General features: G+C 57.3%; 1 protein-coding gene across 8 annotated transcripts in view; it reads right to left on the bottom strand.

Moving 5' to 3' along the window:
- PACS2 (phosphofurin acidic cluster sorting protein 2) overlaps positions 1 to 18,043 on the bottom strand; it is an 83,579-nt gene that overhangs the window by 26,147 nt on the left and 39,389 nt on the right. For 4 of the 8 annotated variants that reach the window (XM_063652100.1, XM_063652102.1, XM_054449182.2 and 1 more), the window contains exons 3-8: positions 17,798 to 17,887; positions 15,223 to 15,348; positions 3,770 to 3,932; positions 2,999 to 3,072; positions 2,631 to 2,687; positions 1,241 to 1,300 (exon numbers count right to left, since the gene is read on the bottom strand). In XM_063652100.1, coding sequence (XP_063508170.1) covers positions 1,241 to 1,300; positions 2,631 to 2,687; positions 2,999 to 3,072; positions 3,770 to 3,932; positions 15,223 to 15,348; positions 17,798 to 17,887 — 570 coding nt within the window. Of the gene's footprint in view, positions 1 to 1,240; positions 1,301 to 2,606; positions 2,688 to 2,998; positions 3,073 to 3,769; positions 3,933 to 15,222; positions 15,349 to 17,797; positions 17,888 to 18,043 lie in introns of all 8 variants that reach the window. The other 4 variants (XM_063652099.1, XM_063652101.1, XM_054449181.2 and 1 more) reach the window with 1 other exon arrangement.

The following is an 18,043-nucleotide window of genomic DNA, read 5'->3' as shown; positions in this document are numbered from 1 at the left end:
TGGGGGGGTCCATGTCAGTAGTGGGGGGCTGTCAGGTGGGGGGGTCCATGTCAGTAGTGGGGGGCTGTCAGGTGGGGAGGGGGGGTCCATGTCAATAGTAAGGGGCTGTCAGGTGGGGAGGGGGGAATGTCAATAGTGGGGGGCTGTCAGGTGGGGGGTCCATGTCAATAGTGGGGGGCTGTCAGGTGGGGAGGGGGGGTCCATGTCAATAGTGGGGGGCTGTGAGGTGGGGAGGGGGGAATGTCAATAGTGGGGGGCTGTCAGGTGGGGAGGGGGGGTCCATGTCAATAGTGGGGGGCTGTCAGGTGGGGAGGGGGGTCCATGTCAATAGTGGGGGGCTGTCAGGTGGGGAGGGGGGAATGTCAATAGTGGGGGGCTGTCAGGTGGGGATGGGGGAATGTCAATAGTGGGAGGCTGTCAGGTGGGGGGTCCATGTCAATAGTGGGGGGCTGTCAGGTGGGGGGTCCATGTCAATAGTGGGGGGCTGTCAGGTGGGGAGGGGGGTCCATGTCAGTAGTGGGGGGCTGTCAGGTGGGGAGGGGGGGTCCATGTCAATAGTAGGGGGCTGTCAGGTGGGGAGGGGGGGTCCACGTCAATAGTGGGGGGCTGTCAGGTGGGGGGTCCATGTCAATAGTGGGGGGCTGTCAGGTGGGGAGGGGGGTCCATGTCAATAGTAGGGGGCTGTCAGGTGGGGAGGGGGGAATGTCAATAGTGGGGGGCTGTCAGGTGGGGGTCCATGTCAATAGTGGGGGGCTGTCAGGTGGGGGGGTCCATGTCAATAGTGGGGGGCTGTCAGGTGGGGGGGTCCATGTCAATAGTAGGGGGCTGTCAGGTGGGGAGGGGGGGAATGTCAATAGTGGGGGCTGTCAGGTGGGGAGGGGTCCATGGGAACTCTGAACTTCCTGCTCAATTTTGCTGTAAACCTGAAACTGCTCTAAAAACTAAAGTCTATTTATAAAAAAACAAACACACAAACTAATGGTTACGTCCCCCTGAAAATGACTTTCCAACTTCCAGTGTATTCACAGCTTGCACTTCAGCAGAGACCCAGCGGGTGACCTGGAGCCTGCGAGGCAGTGCCACTGTTACTCCGCCTCGCAGACAGTGCGATGCTGGCAGGGCCATGCAGACGGTGAGCGGCAGAACCAGATGTGGCCCAGAGACAGACCCCAGAGGCCTCCTCCCAACCAGGCGCTGCTGCAGGCATGGGGGCTGCGAGCAGAAGGCGCGGCGCACTCACCTCATCGGACACTTTGAACCTCCGCAGCAGCGCCACCACTTTCTGCTTGAAGTTCTGTTGCTGCAAGACAGGCGGTGTAGAGTCAGACCCGCTGCCGGAGCCGCAGACCCGCCGCTGGAGCCACTTCCTCAGGCCGCAGGGAGGCCACACCCAGGCCCGCCGTGGGAGGGCAGCAAGGCCTCAGCACCAGCAGTGCTGATCGATTCGCACGTAGCTCCCAGAAGCTTCCCAACAGGCCTGAGGTCTGACAGTTCCATTCCTGGCCAAGGGGCACCCGGGGAGGCCCTCCCCGGACTCCATTGTTCTTCCAGAAGCCTCTGCAGCCCTTCCCAGGTTCACGGGGCCTTTCCTTCAGCACCCCCTCCCAGGAAAGGCCCTGGCCGACCCCAGAAGGAAGGTGCTGGACACCCATGTGGGGTGGGCAGGTGGGCGAGTGTGGGGTGGTGTGTGCTCCAAGAGCCTGAGCCCCATGGGTGCCTTGTGCCACCCTGGACTGCAGAACCTTGGCTCCAGCCACTGGGTGAGCAGGACCCTCAGCCACCCTCTCAGGGACCAACCCTACAAAGGCAGCCCACGCCCTCCCTTTACAACAGTTGGGACCAACGGAGCCCTGGAATGGAGGCTCAAACTGGTGTTCTGCACAGTGGGGGCTGCTCTACAGGCCAGCAAGACACAGCTTCACCACTTTGGGAGCAGCTTGTCCGTCCCTGGCACTGTCTGCCCACAGCGCCCCCTTGAATGCTGCCAGAGGAAGCGGCGGTGTCCGGGCTGGGCTGTGCCCACGTCCCTTGTCAGCACCAGGCACAGGGCTCGCCACCCACCTGCGCTGGCCTCCCTGGCACCGTGCCTGTCCTTGGGGGTCCAGGCACCAGGCGGTGGACCCTCTGTGCCAGTGCTGGACACGGCCTCTGAGGAAAGAGCTGCCCGAGCTTTACTCAGGGAAAAAACGCCCGACGGCCCTGCCAAGCTCCTGGGGACCGTGGAGGTAGGGAGGCCAGATCCCAAACAAAAACGGGGGAACCAGCCCACTCAGGGGTATGTGGGCACCTGACGGGACCAAGGGGAGGATGGCCTCCCAGGGGCTCTGCACGTGGAGTGAGCCTGGCAGCGAGGCAGCCTCCCAGCCTTGCTCAGGGCCCACTGAGCCCAGCGGCCACAGAAGGCTGAAGCTAGGAGATGTGGCGAGGCAGGGGAGACAGTGGCACCCAGCAGGAGACTGGCAATCAGGGAGTCTGCCACGGGACATGCTGCTGTGACCTGGGGTGAGATCTCACTTCCCACGCCCGTGTCCCCCCCACACCCAGGCTCCCGGCGTCCTCCCCCACCCTCGCCTTCCCCAGCATTCATAGAAGCAGTCTCCACCGACCCTGGTCATGGACGTCGTTCTTACAATCGATCTCCGCTGCTTCTTCGGCTTCCCCACGTCGAAGTCGTCCTCGTCTAAGTCCTGCAGAGACACACACAGTGGCTGAGGCCACGGCAGCCTGCATAGCGCTGGCAGGACCCTGCCAGCCTCAGCGTGGGCGATGGGAGAGGCCGGGCACTGAGAGCCAACCTGCGTCCCAAGACTCTCAGAGCCACCTGAGCACAAACTCAGACCCCTGGGGTCGCGAGACGAGAGATGGGCGGCCAACCAGGGGCCAGGCCCGTGGCTCACCCACCCTCACGAGGCCCTGGTGACAGCTGGTGAGGACCCCACAGACCCCAGGACACCCGGTGTGAGCCAGGAGAGGGTGCGGAGCCCCGGCCCCAGGTCACCTGCCCCTGCACGGCGTCGTCACTGGCCTCCTGCTCGGAGGAGAAGCTCTCATACTCCTCCTCGGAGTAGTTATCTGCGGAATGAACAGACAGAAGGGAGGGTGCCGTGAGATTCCACCTGGGAAACCAGGCAGTGACCACCCCCAGGCTTCTCTGGACACAGAGTTGGGGCAGCGAGGAGGTGGATCCATGCAGGACAGACGGGCTCCAGACACAGGTGCCATGGTCGCGAGCCCCCGAGTCCCCCGAGTCCACTGGCAACGGTCCAGGTCAGGGTTGGCAGGAAGTGGGGAGGGCAGGGAGGGCAAAGGGGGCCACATGAACTGCTCCAGCCTCCACGGCCCCTCCTGCTGGCTGGCATTTCAGCCTGGATTTGCACCGACTGGGTCTCCCCCGCCTGAGGAGTAGGGGAGGCCCTGGTGACCCTACTGGGGTGGCGGCAGCCGTGGCACCTGCCCATGGCGGGCCCTGCACCCAGACCAGCAAGGGTAACACAGTGCGACCCCACGCCTCCTTTTTGAGGACACTCAGGACTCAGGCTTCTTGACCAAGGAGCTGCAGCCACGGGGACAGAACAGGGACCTGTGGCAGCCCGGACCCCACAACAGCGTGCGCCTCTGCTGCGGCTTCCAGACAGGAGAGCAACTGACACGTGCTCTGGACCCCCCACTCCTTAAGCCAGACTGGACAGTTTCTGCCACCTGATGTGCCGTGGCTGGAAGGCAGGGCCTCCCCACAGCAGGGGCAGGAGCGGGCTGGCGCCACACTCACCTGTGGACTTGGCCTTGGGGCCGGCCTGCATGGCACTGTCTTCGTGGTCAATGGGCTGGCTGGACAGGGAGGCGATCCAGATCTCGGCCGCCTTGACGGGGGCCTCCTTGATGCTGCTGCAGAGGCTCAGGACCTGGCCACCTTCAGACGGGTGCTGCATCACCTGCAGGCCAGGGTCACGGTTCTAGAAAGCGCCACAACGGGAAGGAGCCCCGGTGCCCTGATGTGTGGGCTGGGGTTTCTGAAGGGCTTTCTCTCTCAGTGACAGCAAGGGGGACCCTTAGCAGGGCAGCCATAGGGCAGGGAGCATCCAGTGGACAGGAAATGTGGCCACTGGGGAGAGGGGAAGGATACGAGAGGAGGACACAGGAGCCAGGTGGACAGATGAGAGGAACACATGGGAGCTTTCACGAACGGGCCATAAGCAGAGGGCACTGGGCTGTGCTGGAGAGGCCAGTGCCAGACACGGTCATGAGGGACTGAGATGGACAGACAGGGGTGTCCGTGGCCCTCCTGATCTCAGGCACGCCTGCTATTCATGCAAAGCCACCCAGGAAGATCCTGGCCCCCTGCTCCAACCCTGCCTCCACCCCTCCACCCACCCAAGAGCTCAGCAGCAGCAAAGCAGTGTGTGAAGCCGGCCGCCCAACCCACAGGAGCCAATGCCCAGGGACCAGTGTCTGTGGGGGACCAAGGAGGAGGAGCTGCCAGCACTCTCAGCCAGGCCGGAATCTCCAGCAGCAGGAGACACCCACCAGGCCTGGCTCACAGGCCAGGTCAAGCTCCTGTGTTGTGAGAGACTCAAACCAGTGAGCGGCAGAACAAGCTCCGGCCCCTCCTGCAGCCATGACCTGCGCCCAGGCACGGCCCCACTGTGCCCCACGCCAGCCTCAGAACCACAAGCCACAACGACAACTCTCAGACACTCACAGCCTTGGGGCCATCTGTGCTCTAGAAGCCGCCTTTTGGGGCTATCGGTTCACATCCTGATGTTAGGATTTTATAGGCCAGATTTATTTATTTATTTTTTTGAGACGGAGTCTCACTCTGTGGCCCAGGCTGGTGTGCAATGGCGCGATCTCGGCTCACTGTGTGCAATGGTGCGATCTTGGCTCACTGCAACCTCCACCTCCTGGGCTCAAGTGATTCTCCTGCCTCAGCTTCCTGAGTACCTGGGATTACAGGCGTCCACCAGCAGGCCCAGCTAAGTTTTGTATTTTTAGTAGAAACAGAGTTTCACCATGTTGGCCAGGATGGTCTCAAACTCCTGACCTTAAATGATCTGCCCGCCTCAGCCTCCCAAAGTGCTGGGATTACAGGCGTGAGCCACCATGCCCAGCCGACCAGATTTCTTTTGATTGTGGGGTCCTGATTTGGGCTGCTAATTCAATTAATCAAGGTAAAAAAATGTTTAAAAGTTTACATTTGCCCTCACCTTCATTTCAGAAAATGACGAAGAGCAGCTAGCAGCTTCTGCCAACACTCGCACCCACTGCTGATGCCCTCGTGCCCATAACCCACCGGGGCACACGCAGCCTCATGCACTTGGAGGCTGCTGTTGTCCAGGCCCCCAGCACCCTGAGTCGCCTTCTCAGAGTGACATCCGATGCGGCGGGGTCTCAGTGTCACACAGGGGTGAGAACCTGTAAGCTCAGAAGCCCTCGTTCAGAAATGCTGAGCCCTTGCTGGGCATCCCAATAAAATGAGCTCAGTGGGGAGGGGACTGCTGGGCCGGGATCCTGGAGGAATCGAGGTGGGGCTCAGGCGGCACTACACCTGCTCACACCAACCTCCATGGGGCTCAGAGGGGTCTGGGCCCTTTTTCTCCCAAGAAAACCCTGCTCACTTCCTCCTTCAGGTGGGAGGGCAGAAAGGAACGGGGCCTCTTACCAAAGATGCTTTTGCCGGGATCCCTGCAGCTGGCTCTAGTGGGAATGCTCTGCTGTGCCCACAGCGGGCCAGGGGCGGGTTGTTGATTAGCCCCCGCTCCACTCAGCCTGTCGTCGACCTTTATGTGAACACTATTTTGATATCTGCAGGCCCTGGAAGTCCCAGGCCCCCACGCTCCAGGCTGCATGTTCCTCTCCTTCTGACAGTGCTCCTTGGGGCTTGCGTCCTCCTGCCAAGGGGCCAGCCACCCCTGAGCTGGGCACTCCCCTGGGGTGATGCTGGCTGGAAGGTCACTGTCCTGGACTGTGGCCATTCCCACTCCTGCCCCTGCTGACCCTGAGACCACCCTCCCGGGTTAGTCCAGCAGATGCTCTGTGGATGCTCAGCGATCCTCAGCAAAGGGCTGGAGCTGCCTTACCAATGAGGGTGGCCCCAGGGCCCAGCTCCCTCCACCCCTGACCCTGACAGGCTCTTCCCTCTTCCATTTTCAAATAGATTTTAGTGACATGGAAAATTGAGGCCGGGCACAATGGCTCACGCCTGTAAACCTAGCACTTTGGGAGGTTGAGGCAGGTGGATGGCTTGAGCTCAGGAGTTTGAGACCAGCCTGGGCAACATGGCGAAACTCTGTCTCTACAGAAAGCATAAAAAATTAGCCGGGCATGGTGGTGCGCACCCATAGTCCCAGCTACTTGGGGACTGAGGTAGAAGGACTGCTTGGGCCCAGGGGCTTGAGGCTGCAGTGAGCCAAGATCACACCACTGCACTCCAGCCTGGGTGACAAAGTAAGACCCTGTCTCAAAAAAAAAAAAAAAAAAAAAAAAAGAAAAAAAATTGCTCAGGATGTCACACTTAATTGTACAAATAGTATAATAAAAATTTTGCAAAAACAAATAGTCATGCACCACGTAACGACAGAGGCATGTTCTGAGACATGCATGGTGAGGAGACCTCGTCATCTTGCCAGCATCACAGTACGCAAGCCTGGATGGTGCCGCCCACCGCGCACCCAGGCCACCGCCCACCGCGCACCCGGGCAGCCGCCCACCACGCACCCAGGCTGCAGCCCTCACTCTGCTTTACTGCACTTTGCTGATCTTTTGTTTTTTACAGTGAAGGCTTTTGGCAACCCTGCATCAAGCAAGTCTATCAGTGCCACTTTTCCAACAGCACGTGTTCACTTGGTGTCTCTGTGTCACATTTTGGTAATTCTCCCAATATTTCAAACTTCTTCACTATTATTATATCTGTATGGTGATCTGTGATCAGTGAGCTACGGTGTGACTATTGCAGTTGCTTTGCGGCACCATGAACATCACCCATGTAAGACGGTGAACTTAATCAGTAGATGTGTGCGTTCTGACTGCTCAGCCCACCGGCCATTCCCGTGTCTCTGTCTCTCCTCGGGCCTCTTCCGAGACACAACAATATGGAAATTAGGCCAATTACTAACTCTATGGGCCCCTAAGTGTGCAAGTGAAAGGAGGGGTTGCACATCTGTTTCAATGAGAACCTAGAATGACTGAGCTTAGTGAGGAAGGCACATCAGAGCCGAGACAGGGTGAAGGCGAGGCCTCTTATACTAAATCACCAAGCAGTGAATGCAAAGAGAAAGCTCCTGAGGGAAAGGAAAAGTGCTGCTCCAGTGAACACAGGAACAAGAATCAGCAAAGCAGCCTCAGTGATGATGTGGAGAGAGTGAGTGGCCGGGATGGAAGATCGAACCAGACAACACTCCTTTAAGCCAAAGCCTCATCCGGAGCAAGGCCCTGACTCCCTTCACCTCTATGAAGGCTGAGAGAGGCAAGGAGGCTGCAGCAGAAGTCTGGAGCCGGCAGAAGTTGGTTCATGAGGTTTTAGTAAAGCAGCTGTCTCCATAACAGAGATGCGAGGTGAAGCGGCAAGTGCTGACGGAGAAGCTGCAGCGAGTTCTCTAGAAGATGTAGTTCAGATCTTGACAAAGGTGGCTGCACTAAACAACAGATTTTCAACGTAGATGAAACAGCCTTCCACTGGAAGAATATGCCATCTAGGACTTTCATAGCTAGAGAGGAGAAGTCGATGCCTGGCTTCAAAGCTTCAAAGGACAGGCTGCCTCTCTTGTTAGGAGTGAAGGCAGCTGGTGACTTTAAGTTGAAGCCAATGCTCATTTACCATTCCCGAAATCCTAGGGCCCTTAAGAATTACACAAAATCGACTGTCTGTGTTCTGAAAATGGAACAACAAAGCCTGGATGACAGCACATCTGTTTACAGCACAATTGGCTGAATGTTTTAAGCCCACTGTGAGACCTATGCTTGGGGAAAAAAAGGTTCCTTTCAAAATGTGATTGCTCATTGACATGACCTGGTCACCCAAGAGCTCTGATGGAAACTCGCAGGAGACAAATGTTGTTTTCATGGCTGCTCACACGACATCCATCAGGCAGCCCATGCATCAAGGAGTCATTTCAACTTTCAAGTCTTACTATTATTATTATTATTATTATTATTATTATTATTATTATTTGAGTTGGAGTTTCGCTGTGTCGCCCAGGCTGGAGTGCAATGACGCGATCTTGGCTCACTACAACCTCTGCCTCCTGGGTTCAAGTGATTCTCCTGCCTCAGCCTCCTGAGTAGCTGGGATTACAGCAACCACGCCCGGCTAATTTTTATATTTTTAGTAGAGATGGCATTTCAACATGTTGGTCAGGCTGGTCTTGAACTCCTGACCTCAGATGATCCACCTGCCTTGGCCTCCCAAAGTGCTGGGAATACAGGCGTGAGCCACTGCGCCCGGCCTCAAGTCTTATTATTTAAAAAAACGTATTTCATTCATAAGGCTATAGCTGCCATAGACAGTGATTCCTCTGATGGATCTGGGCAAGGTAAATTGGAAACCCCCTGGAAATGACTCACCATTCTTTTTTTTTCTTTTTTTTTTGAGACGGAGTCTCGCTCTCTGTCGCCCAGGCTGGAGTGCAGTGGTGCGATCTCGGCTCACTGCAAGCTCCGCCTCCAGGTTCACACCATTCTCCTGCCTCAGCCTCCCAAGTAGCTGGGACTACAGGCGCCTGCCACCACACCCAGCTAATTTTTTATATTTTTAGTAGAGACGGGGTTTCACCATGTTAGCCAGGATGGTCTTGATCTCCTGACCTTGTGATTTGCCCGGCTTGGCCTCCCAAAGTGCTGGGATTACAGGCGTGAGCCACCACGCCTGGCCCATTCTTTTTTTTTTTTAGACAGATTCTCACTCTTGTTGCCCAGGCTGGAGTGCAATGGCGCGATCTCAGCTCACTATAACCTCCACTTCCCAGGTTCAAGCAATTCTCCTGCCTCAGCCTCCTGAATAGCTGGGACTTTAGGTGCCTGCCACCACGCTCCACTAATTCGTTTTTTTGTTTGTTTGTTTGAGACGAAATCTCACTCTTGGCGCCCAGGCGGGAGTGCAATGTCATGATCTTGGCTCACTGCAACTTCCGCCTCCTGGGTTCAAGCAATTCTCCTGCCTCAGCGTCCTGAGTAGCTGGAATTACAGGCATGTGCCACCACGCCCAGCTAATTTTGTATTTTTAGTAGAGACGGGGTTTCTCCATGTTGGTCAGGCTGGTCTCGAGCTCCCGACCTCAGGTGACCTGCCTTCCTTGGCCTCCCAAAGTGCTGGGATTACCGGCGTGAGCCATTGAACCCGGCCCACTAATTTTTTTGTTTGTTTATTTTGAGACAGAGTCTCACTCTTGTCACCCGGGCTGGAATGCACTGGTGCAATCTCAGCTCACTGCAACCTCCGCCTCCCAGGTTCAACGGATTCTTCTGCCTCTGCCTACTGAGTAGCTGGGATTACAGGCGACCTCCACCACACCTGGCTAATTTTTATACTTTTAGTAGAGACAAGGTTTCACCATGTTGGCCAGGCTGGTCTCGAACTCCTGACCTCAGGTAATCCACCCACCTCAGCCTCCCAAAGTGCTGAGATTACAGGCGTGAGCCACCGTGCCCAGCCTTTTTTTTTTTTTCTTTTTCTTTTTTTGTATTTTTAGCAGAGACAGTGTTTCACCATATTGGCCAGGCTGGTTTAGAACTCCTGACCTCAAATGATCCGCCCACCTTGGCCTCCCACAGTGCTGGGATTACAGGTGTGAGCCACCGCACATGGCCTGGATTCACCATTCTTGATGCCATGAAGAACATCTGTGATTCATGGGAAAAGGTTGAGATATCAACATCGACAGGAATTTGGGAGAAGTGGATTCCAACTCTCTCATGGATGGCTTTGAGGGTTCAAGGCTTCAGTGCAGGAAGGAACTGCACATGTGGTGGAAATAGCAAGAGAACTGGAATTAGAAGCAGAGCCTGAGGATGTGGCTGAATTGCTGCAGTCTCATGAAGAAACTTCAGCTGATAAGAAGTAGCTTCTTATGGATGAGCAACGACAGTGGTTTCTCAAGATGGAATCTGCTCCTGGTAAGGATGCTGTGAACGCTGTGGAGTGACAGCACAGGACTTAGGAGATGCCACCATCTGGGTTAGTAACGCAGTAACGGGGTTTCAGAGGACTGACTTCAATTCTGAAAGAATGGTGGGTAAAACGGTACCAAACAGCACCGCATGCTACAGGGAACTATTTTGCGAAAAGAAGAGTCAAGTATGCAGGAAACTTCTTTTTTGTCTTATTTAAGAAATTGCCACAGGCACCCCAGCCTTCAGCAACCAACACTCTGATCGGTCAGCAGCCGTCCACACTGAGGACCCCCACCAGCCAAAGGGTTACAACTCCCCGAAGGCTCAGATGATTGTTAGCTTTTTTTTTTATTTTTTATTTTTTTGAGACAAAGTCTTACTCTGTCACCCAGGCTAGAATGCAGTGGCATGATCTCAGCTCACTGCAACCTCCGCCTCCCGAGTTAAAGTGATTCTCCTGCTTCAGCCTCCCTAGTAGCTGGGATTACAGGTGTGAGCCACAACGCCTGGCTAGTTTTTTTTTGTATTTTTAGTAGAGACGACATTTCACCATATTGGCCAGGCTGGTTTCGAACACCTGACCTCAGGTGATACACCCGCCTTGGCCTCCCAAAGTGCTAGGATTACAGGCATGAGCCACCGCACCCGGCTTTAGCAATATTTTAAAATTAATGTATGTATATATTTTTTGACATAATGCTATTGCACACTTAACAGACTACGGTACAGCGTAAACATAACTTTTATATGCACTGAAAAACCACAAAATTTGTGTGACTCACTTTATTTCAATATCCGTTTTTATTGGGGTGGCCTAGAACTGAACACACAATACCTTCAAGGTCGGCCTGTATGAGAGACAGCCTCCTGCTCCTAGGCCACAGACCTGTAAAGCATGTTACTGCACTGAATACTGCAGGCAACTGTTACACATGGTAAGTATTTACGTGTCTAAACACATTTAAACACAGAAAAAGTAGCCTGGGCACGGTGGCTCATGCTTGAAATACCAACACTTGGCCGGGTACGGTGGCTCACACCTGTAATCCCAGCACTTTGGGAGGCCAAGGTGGGCGGATCACGAGGTCAGGAGATTGAGACCATCTTGGCTAACACGGTGAAACTCTGTCTCTACTAAAAATACAGAAAATTAGCCGGGCGTAGTGGCAGGCGCCTGTAGTCCCAGCTACTTGGGAGGCTGAGGCAGGAGAATGGCGTGAACCTGGGAGGCGGAGCTTGCAGTGAGCTGAGATCGCACCACTGCACTCCAGCTTGGGCAACAGAGCGAGACTCTATCTCAAAAAAAAAAAAAAAAAAAAAAAAGAAATACCAACACTTTGGGAGGCCCAGATAGACAGATCACTTGAGGTCAGGAGTTCAAGACCAGCCTGGACAACAGGGTGAAACCCTGTCTCCACTAAAAATACAAAAATTAGCTGGGCGTGATGACAAGCACCTGTAATCCCAACCACTCAGGAGGCGGAGGCAGGAGAATCACTTGAACCCGGGAGGTGGAGGTTGCAGTGAGCTGAGATCACGCCGCTGCACTATAAAAGTGAGACCACGTCACGAAAAAAAATTAAAAAATAAAAAGCAAAAAAAAAAGCACAGTAAAAATAAAGTATAAAAGATATAAAGTGGTGCCTATGAATAGGGCACTGATGACAGCAGAGCCTGTGGGGCTGGAGGTGGCTCTGGACGAGCTGGTGGGTGAGTTGAGTAACGCGAAGGCCTGGGAGGTCGCCATGCACTGCCGTGTAGGGGTGGACATGTGTGTGACCAGGCCCTGGACACTTGGGCCACACTGAGTTCATACAGGAATAAAGTAACTGTGCTATGGTGTTACGATGGCTACCATGTCATCAGGAGACAGGAAGAGTCCAGTGCCATCATATTCTCACGGGGTCACCCATGGATATGCAGCCCACACCTGACTGGGCTGTCATCAGCAGCCTGTGGCCGTGCAGACACTCAGAGAGAGAAACTAAAGGGAATCCAGCATGCAAACGGTCAGGGTGACGCTCCTGCGCTGTCCTTACCCTGAGGTCTTCCTGTGTCCCACCATGAGCCGCCCGCCCCTCACAGGTCCCTTTGGGCATGCCTGCGTCCCCCAGGCTGCGGCCCCAGGGTGGTCTGGCCACACAAACGCCCACTCCTACACACTCCCTCCACGGGTGCTGGGGTGAGTTTCGAGAGCCACACCACAGAAGGCCCCACGTCTGCCCCCACCGCACACCTGCCTCTGCGGAGCTGCCTCTGAGAGGGACCACCTGCAGTCAGCTCAAGCTTCCTGAGAGGTGGCAGGCAGAGGCGCGTGCCAAGCAGGCCCTGGGGCTGCGGTCACTCCTGATGGTCTCAGCCAGAACTGCTGGTCAGCCTGCAGACCTAAGCCACCCCACGCCGGCGTCCAGCTCCTGGCACCCGTGAGGCCCGGCCTCTACCCTGGGCCACCTTGGACTCCACTTCCTCAGCCTCAGAGTAAGTCCAGAGCTCTGGGCCTCAGCTCACACAGAATGAGTGCCCAGTGAGGGCAGAGCTATGGTGTGGCAGGGGCCCAGGCTGCTCCCAGCCCCTCCTGCCCCCTGCATGTGCACCCATTTGAAGTGAGGTGACACCTGTGTCCCCACAGCCATCGCCTCCTGCTCTCCCCACAGCCTGCAGGTCCTGGGCAGGTGCCCCCCGCATCCTCTCCCACCACACTCTCAGCCCTGGCCTCGAGTCTGCCCAACGGCCCGCCTCACCCCACCCTGTGCCCTCAAGGACCCTTCCCCCCAGCCGAGCACTACTCTCAAATGCATGGTGCCAGCCTCACCAACACCCTACTCTCATGACAGTCCCTATGGCAGCACCCATGCCCTCACCTCTGTCTCAGGCGTGCAGTCTCGGAGCCAGCAAGCCCCCACGGCACAGCTGCCTGAGCCCAGCTGGTGAGAGCCCCCCACCTCTGCCACCTGTGTCCGTCTGTGCCCGCGGGACTGTCCCGCCTCCGCAATCTCCCGTGTTCACACTCTTAACAAGCCAGCAACGCTCACAGGTGGGAACCAGCCCCCAAAGGTGGCAGGACACAGGGAGCCCATGAACCACCCTGGTGCTCGGGGACACATGGCAGGACCCAACGAGGTTCTGGGACCAGGCTGCCAGTGGAAGGTGGAAGGACGCCCTGAGGGCCTGGAGGAGACGGTGGAGGGGAGAGCGAGGAGCAGTCAGGTGACCTTGGCTTTGGAAGCCACAGGTGCGGGGAGAGGGAGCCTTGGGGTGGGGGCCACAGGCTCAGGGGCAGGGCACTGGAACTACATCCAAGGGTGAGGCTTTTCTGCCAAGAGCGAAGAACAGATGATGGGATCTCAAGCAGCAGACGATGTGGCTGGTGTGACCTGGGGTGGGGGAAGGTTGCTCCAGCCTCTCTCCGGGGATCAGGAGGGGACAGCCCAAGGCTGGGAGGACAGGCGAGGGAGGGGCCTGGGAGCAGAGGCCAGCATTCAGGGCAAGGACGCCAAACACAGAAGCACCAGTGCTGAGAGGGGCTGGGAGGAGCGGCCTGGGGCACTGGGGTGCAGACTGAGAGACGTGGGTGGAGCGGCCCGGGGCAGGAGCTCACAGGGACTGGCAGGGATCAGCAGGACATCAACTGCATGGCTAATGGGAGACAGAGCCTGCATGACCTCCCCATAGTGCCTGGATCCTCCTGCTCCACAGGAAGCATGCGGCGGCTCCCAGGAGGCTCTCACAGTCCAGAGAGCATCCCTGAGCCACCTGTTCACCCATCGCTCAGCCTGCAGGAGGGAGGCTGGGATGACAGGCAGCTCCAGGCCACCAGAGGGGTCCCAGGGCCCTGGGAAGTGCAGCCTGGAGGCCTGGTCCCCCCGTGCTGTCCGTGGTTTGCCGAAGGAACTGGGAAGACCGCAAGGCTTGTCTGAGGCCCTGTGGCGGCACGGAGAAGCGAGGCCTCAGGACGCCACTGCTGCTTCCTGTACCCTCCACGCTCCCATCTCCCGGGGCAGCAGGGAGGGCGAAGCCCAGCATAGTGCTTGGCACTTGTCCTGGATGCGTAAGTGGGGATGTGTGAGGATCTGGGGGACCTAGCGCTCGACCTGGGAGACAGAAGGCCTGCAGGCTGGGGCTGGGGGGTGTGGGGGAATCAGCTACAAGTGGGCATCCCCACTGTCCTAGCCCCAAGCCCCAGGAGCAGGGGGACAAAGTGGGAAGAAGAGGGGCTGGGGGGCTCTGGCAGCTCCGGCTCCCAATGAGGGGCTGCGCTGGCTGACCTTCCCAGGCCCCAGGCAGGCAGTGACACAGCTTCACATGCCCCAAGCACCACTCATGCCCGCAGCCCCTGGACCCCTGAACACAACCCCATGATGGGGAAAGTTCTGAAGCAAAAGAGACAAATGGGTCTGGGGCCCTGGGCTGCCCCTTCTCCCAGAGCCAATCTTGCAGCCCCGAAAGGGTCCATGAGAAAGTCTGAGACCTCAGCCTGGGGTGTCTTCTCCCGTGCCCCCACGCCCTACCGCAGCCTCCTTGGAACGCTGGGTCCTCTGGAGCAAGGTGGGCTGCTGCTTGGCTGTTTCTTTTCCTTTTGAGGTACTTCCCCTTCTTTCCCCTCCAGGGAACTCCAGCCACCCCCTCTGACCTCTGGGTGCCGCCCCCGCCCTGCTCGGGTATCGTCGCTAGCCCCTGCACAGAACTGACGCCTGTCCTGCTCCTGCTCAGCCAATCCTGAGCCAGAGCACGTGCTGAGCAGGACACGGACACGAACCCATCACAGGATGCACCCGCAGTGCGGGGACAGCAGCGATTCCTCCATGGGAAGGACTCCAGAGCAGCCCAACCCAAAAGCCAGCCTCCACTGAACGGCAGGATAGGCTCGTTAGAGGGGAGTGTGTGCGGCTGCAGGCATGTGGGGAGCCATGCTAGGCGGCAAGGGAAGGTCAGAGAGGAAGCACCACCTGGGGCTGCACCTGGCCCTTACGGTGGAGCCCAGCTGCCAGGCTCCTCTCATCATTTTCATCTGATCCCTGGACATCTAGACCCGGGAGAGACATCTCCATCTCCCATGGGCGAATGCTCTGGTACCCGGGTGGCCAGCCCGACGCAGGCCACGCCAGTCGGAGCACTCACCTCAGCCATGCTGATGGAGCCCGCGGCCAGCGTCTTGTAGCCCAGGATGGTTCTGTTCTTGTAGCGCTTTCTGCGCTGCAGCATGATCTGAAGCTTGTTGCCTTCCCTCTTCAAGAAGTGAGGATACTGTGGGCACAAGTGCGAGTGGCAGCTGAGGGTGCACCGGCCCCAGGCAGCATCATGGCCTCTGACGGCCCAGCCACCCTGCACCCTGCAGCCAGGCCAACCTGCTGCCCATGCGGTCGGAAGGGCACCCACAGACGGGCCCCCAAGTTCATTCCAGTGGCATGCCGGTCCCCAGGGCCCTTCCTTTACCCAACACAACCAAGAGTGAACCAGTTGCCAGGGCTCAGGCCCCGAGGGCTCCGCTCCATGCTAACAGCCTTGGCAGGCGGACAAGGACTATGTGCTGCAGTGTCCGGGATGGCCGAGCACGCCTGTAGACACTCGGAAACAGCGCGGCGGCTCATGTGCCTGAGGCGATCAGCAAGGTATGACCCAGGATGCTTTTCCATGAGGGGCACACAGGGCGGGGAGGGCTCTCCCTCCAAGGCCCCCTGTGCACCCAACTCACCTGCACGTCTCACCACAGGCTCCCTGTCCAGCAGGGCTCCAGCAAGCTGATGTTCACAAGTATCTCTTAGACACTCAGAGTTCACAAATAAAAATCAGTTTAAATACTTAGGGGAAGATGGGGCTGTTCACCACCCTAACTGGGGTGGCGCTGACATGCCTGAGCATGCCTATCAAAACCCCCAAACCACGGAGCACCGGGCCGGGCGCAGTGGCTCACACCTGTAATCCCAGCACTTTGGGAGGCCAAGCTGGGCGGATCACCTGAGGTAGGAAGTTCGAGACCACCCTAGCCAACATGGCAAAACCCCATCTCTACAAAAATACAAAAATTAGCCGGGCTCACTGTCACCTCCACCTCCCGGGTTCAAGCAATCCTCCTGCCTCAGCCTCCCGAACAGCTGGGATTGCTTGTGAACTCTGAGTTTCCCCTATCTTTCTAAATAGAAGAGCAAAATAGCCTTGACTCAATAAGTGGTTTTTTTGCCCTCATTATTACATTCTCTCTTTTTTTTGAGATGCAGTCTCACTCTGTCCCCCAGGCTGGAGTACTATGGCATGATCTCAGCTCACTGCAACCAACCTCCACCTCCCGGGTTCAAGTGATTCTCCTGCCACCTGCCTTGGCCTCCTAAAGTGCTGGGATTACAGGCATGAGCCACCGCACCCGGCCTTACATTCTCTTTATCATAGATAAGGAATAAAAAACTAGGCCGGGCATGGTGTCTCATGCCTGTAATCCCAGCACTTTGGGAGGCTGAGGCAGGCAGATCATGCAGTCAGGAGTTCGAGACCAGCCTGGCAAACATGGTGAAACCCCGTCTCAACTAAAGATACAAAAATTAGCCGGGTGTGGTGGTGTGTGCCTGTAATCCCAGCTGCTCGGGAGGCTGAAGCAAGAGAATCGCTTGAACCCAGGAGGTGGAGGTTGCAGTGAGCCAAGACTGTACCAGCCTGGGTGACAAGGAGAGACTCCATCTCAAAAACAAACAAACAAACAAAGAAAAACTCAACCTAATAAACCAAAACAAATTTTCTAATCATTTAAGAATAAACCATAATCAACAGAAGATCTGCAGTAACACAGGACACTGGTGGCAATGATGAGACAAATGCTCTCACCCCAGGGGACAGTGATGAGGGGGACCCGTCACCCCGGGGGACAGTGATGAGGGGGGCCCGTCACCCCGGGGGACAGTGATGAGGGGGGCCCGTCACCCCGGGAGACAGTGATGAGGGGGGCCCGTCTCCCCGGCGGACAGTGATGAGGGGGGCCCGTCACCCCGGGGGACAGTGATGGGGGGGCCCGTCACCCCGGGGGACAGTGATGAGGGGGGCCCGTCACCCCGGGGGACAGTGATGAGGGGGGCCCGTCACCCCGGGGGACAGTGATGAGGGGGGCCCGTCTCCCCGGGGGACAGTGATGAGGGGGGCCCGTCTCCCCGGGGGACAGTGATGAGGGGGGCCTGTCTCCCCGGGGGACAGTGATGAGGGGGACCCGTCACCCAGGGGGACAGTGATGAGGGATACACATCTCCCCGGGGGACAGTGATGAGAGGGGCCCGTCACCCCAGGGGACAGTGATGAGAGGGGCCCATCACCCCAGGGGACAGTGATGAGGGATACACATCTCCCCAGGGGACAGTGATGAGGGGGGCCTGTCACCCCAGGGGACAGTGATGAGGGATACACATCTCCCCAGGGGACAGTGATGAGAGGAGCCCGTCACCCCAGGGGACAGTGATGAGAGGGGCCCGTCACCCCAGGGGACAGTGATGAGGGATACACATCTCCCCAGGGGACAGTGATGAGGGGGGCCCGTCACCCCAGGGGACAGTGATGAGGGGGGGCCGTCACCCCAGGGGACAGTGATGAGGGGGTGCCCGTCTCCCCAGGGGACAGTGATGAGGGGGTGCCCGTCACCCCAGGGGACAGTGATGAGGGTGCCCGTCTCCCCAGGGGAGAGTGATGAGGGTGTCATCTCCACTGGTGAAAGACTCACCTGCAAGGAGAAGGTCAGGGCCAGGTCTGTCTCCACTTGTCCACTGGGGGGCAGCACAATCTCATGGGACCGCAGGATTCGTTTGGAGCCCTGTGATTAAGCAAGACCTGTTCTAGCTCAAAGGACTGCATATCAGCAGGAAACCAGGCAAAGACACCGTGACTCCTGCACTCTAAAACTGGCAGGATTGCAGCCCTGCAGTCTGGGGGTGGTAGGCACAGGCTGGGATAATTCTCAGAGGTGCCC

The sequence above is a fragment of the Pongo pygmaeus genome, chromosome 15 (assembly GCF_028885625.2).
Source record: "Pongo pygmaeus isolate AG05252 chromosome 15, NHGRI_mPonPyg2-v2.0_pri, whole genome shotgun sequence".
Lineage (NCBI taxonomy): Eukaryota > Metazoa > Chordata > Mammalia > Primates > Hominidae > Pongo > Pongo pygmaeus.
The sequence above is the reverse complement of the archived record's forward strand: the minus strand, read 5'-3'. Positions and strand labels throughout refer to the sequence as shown.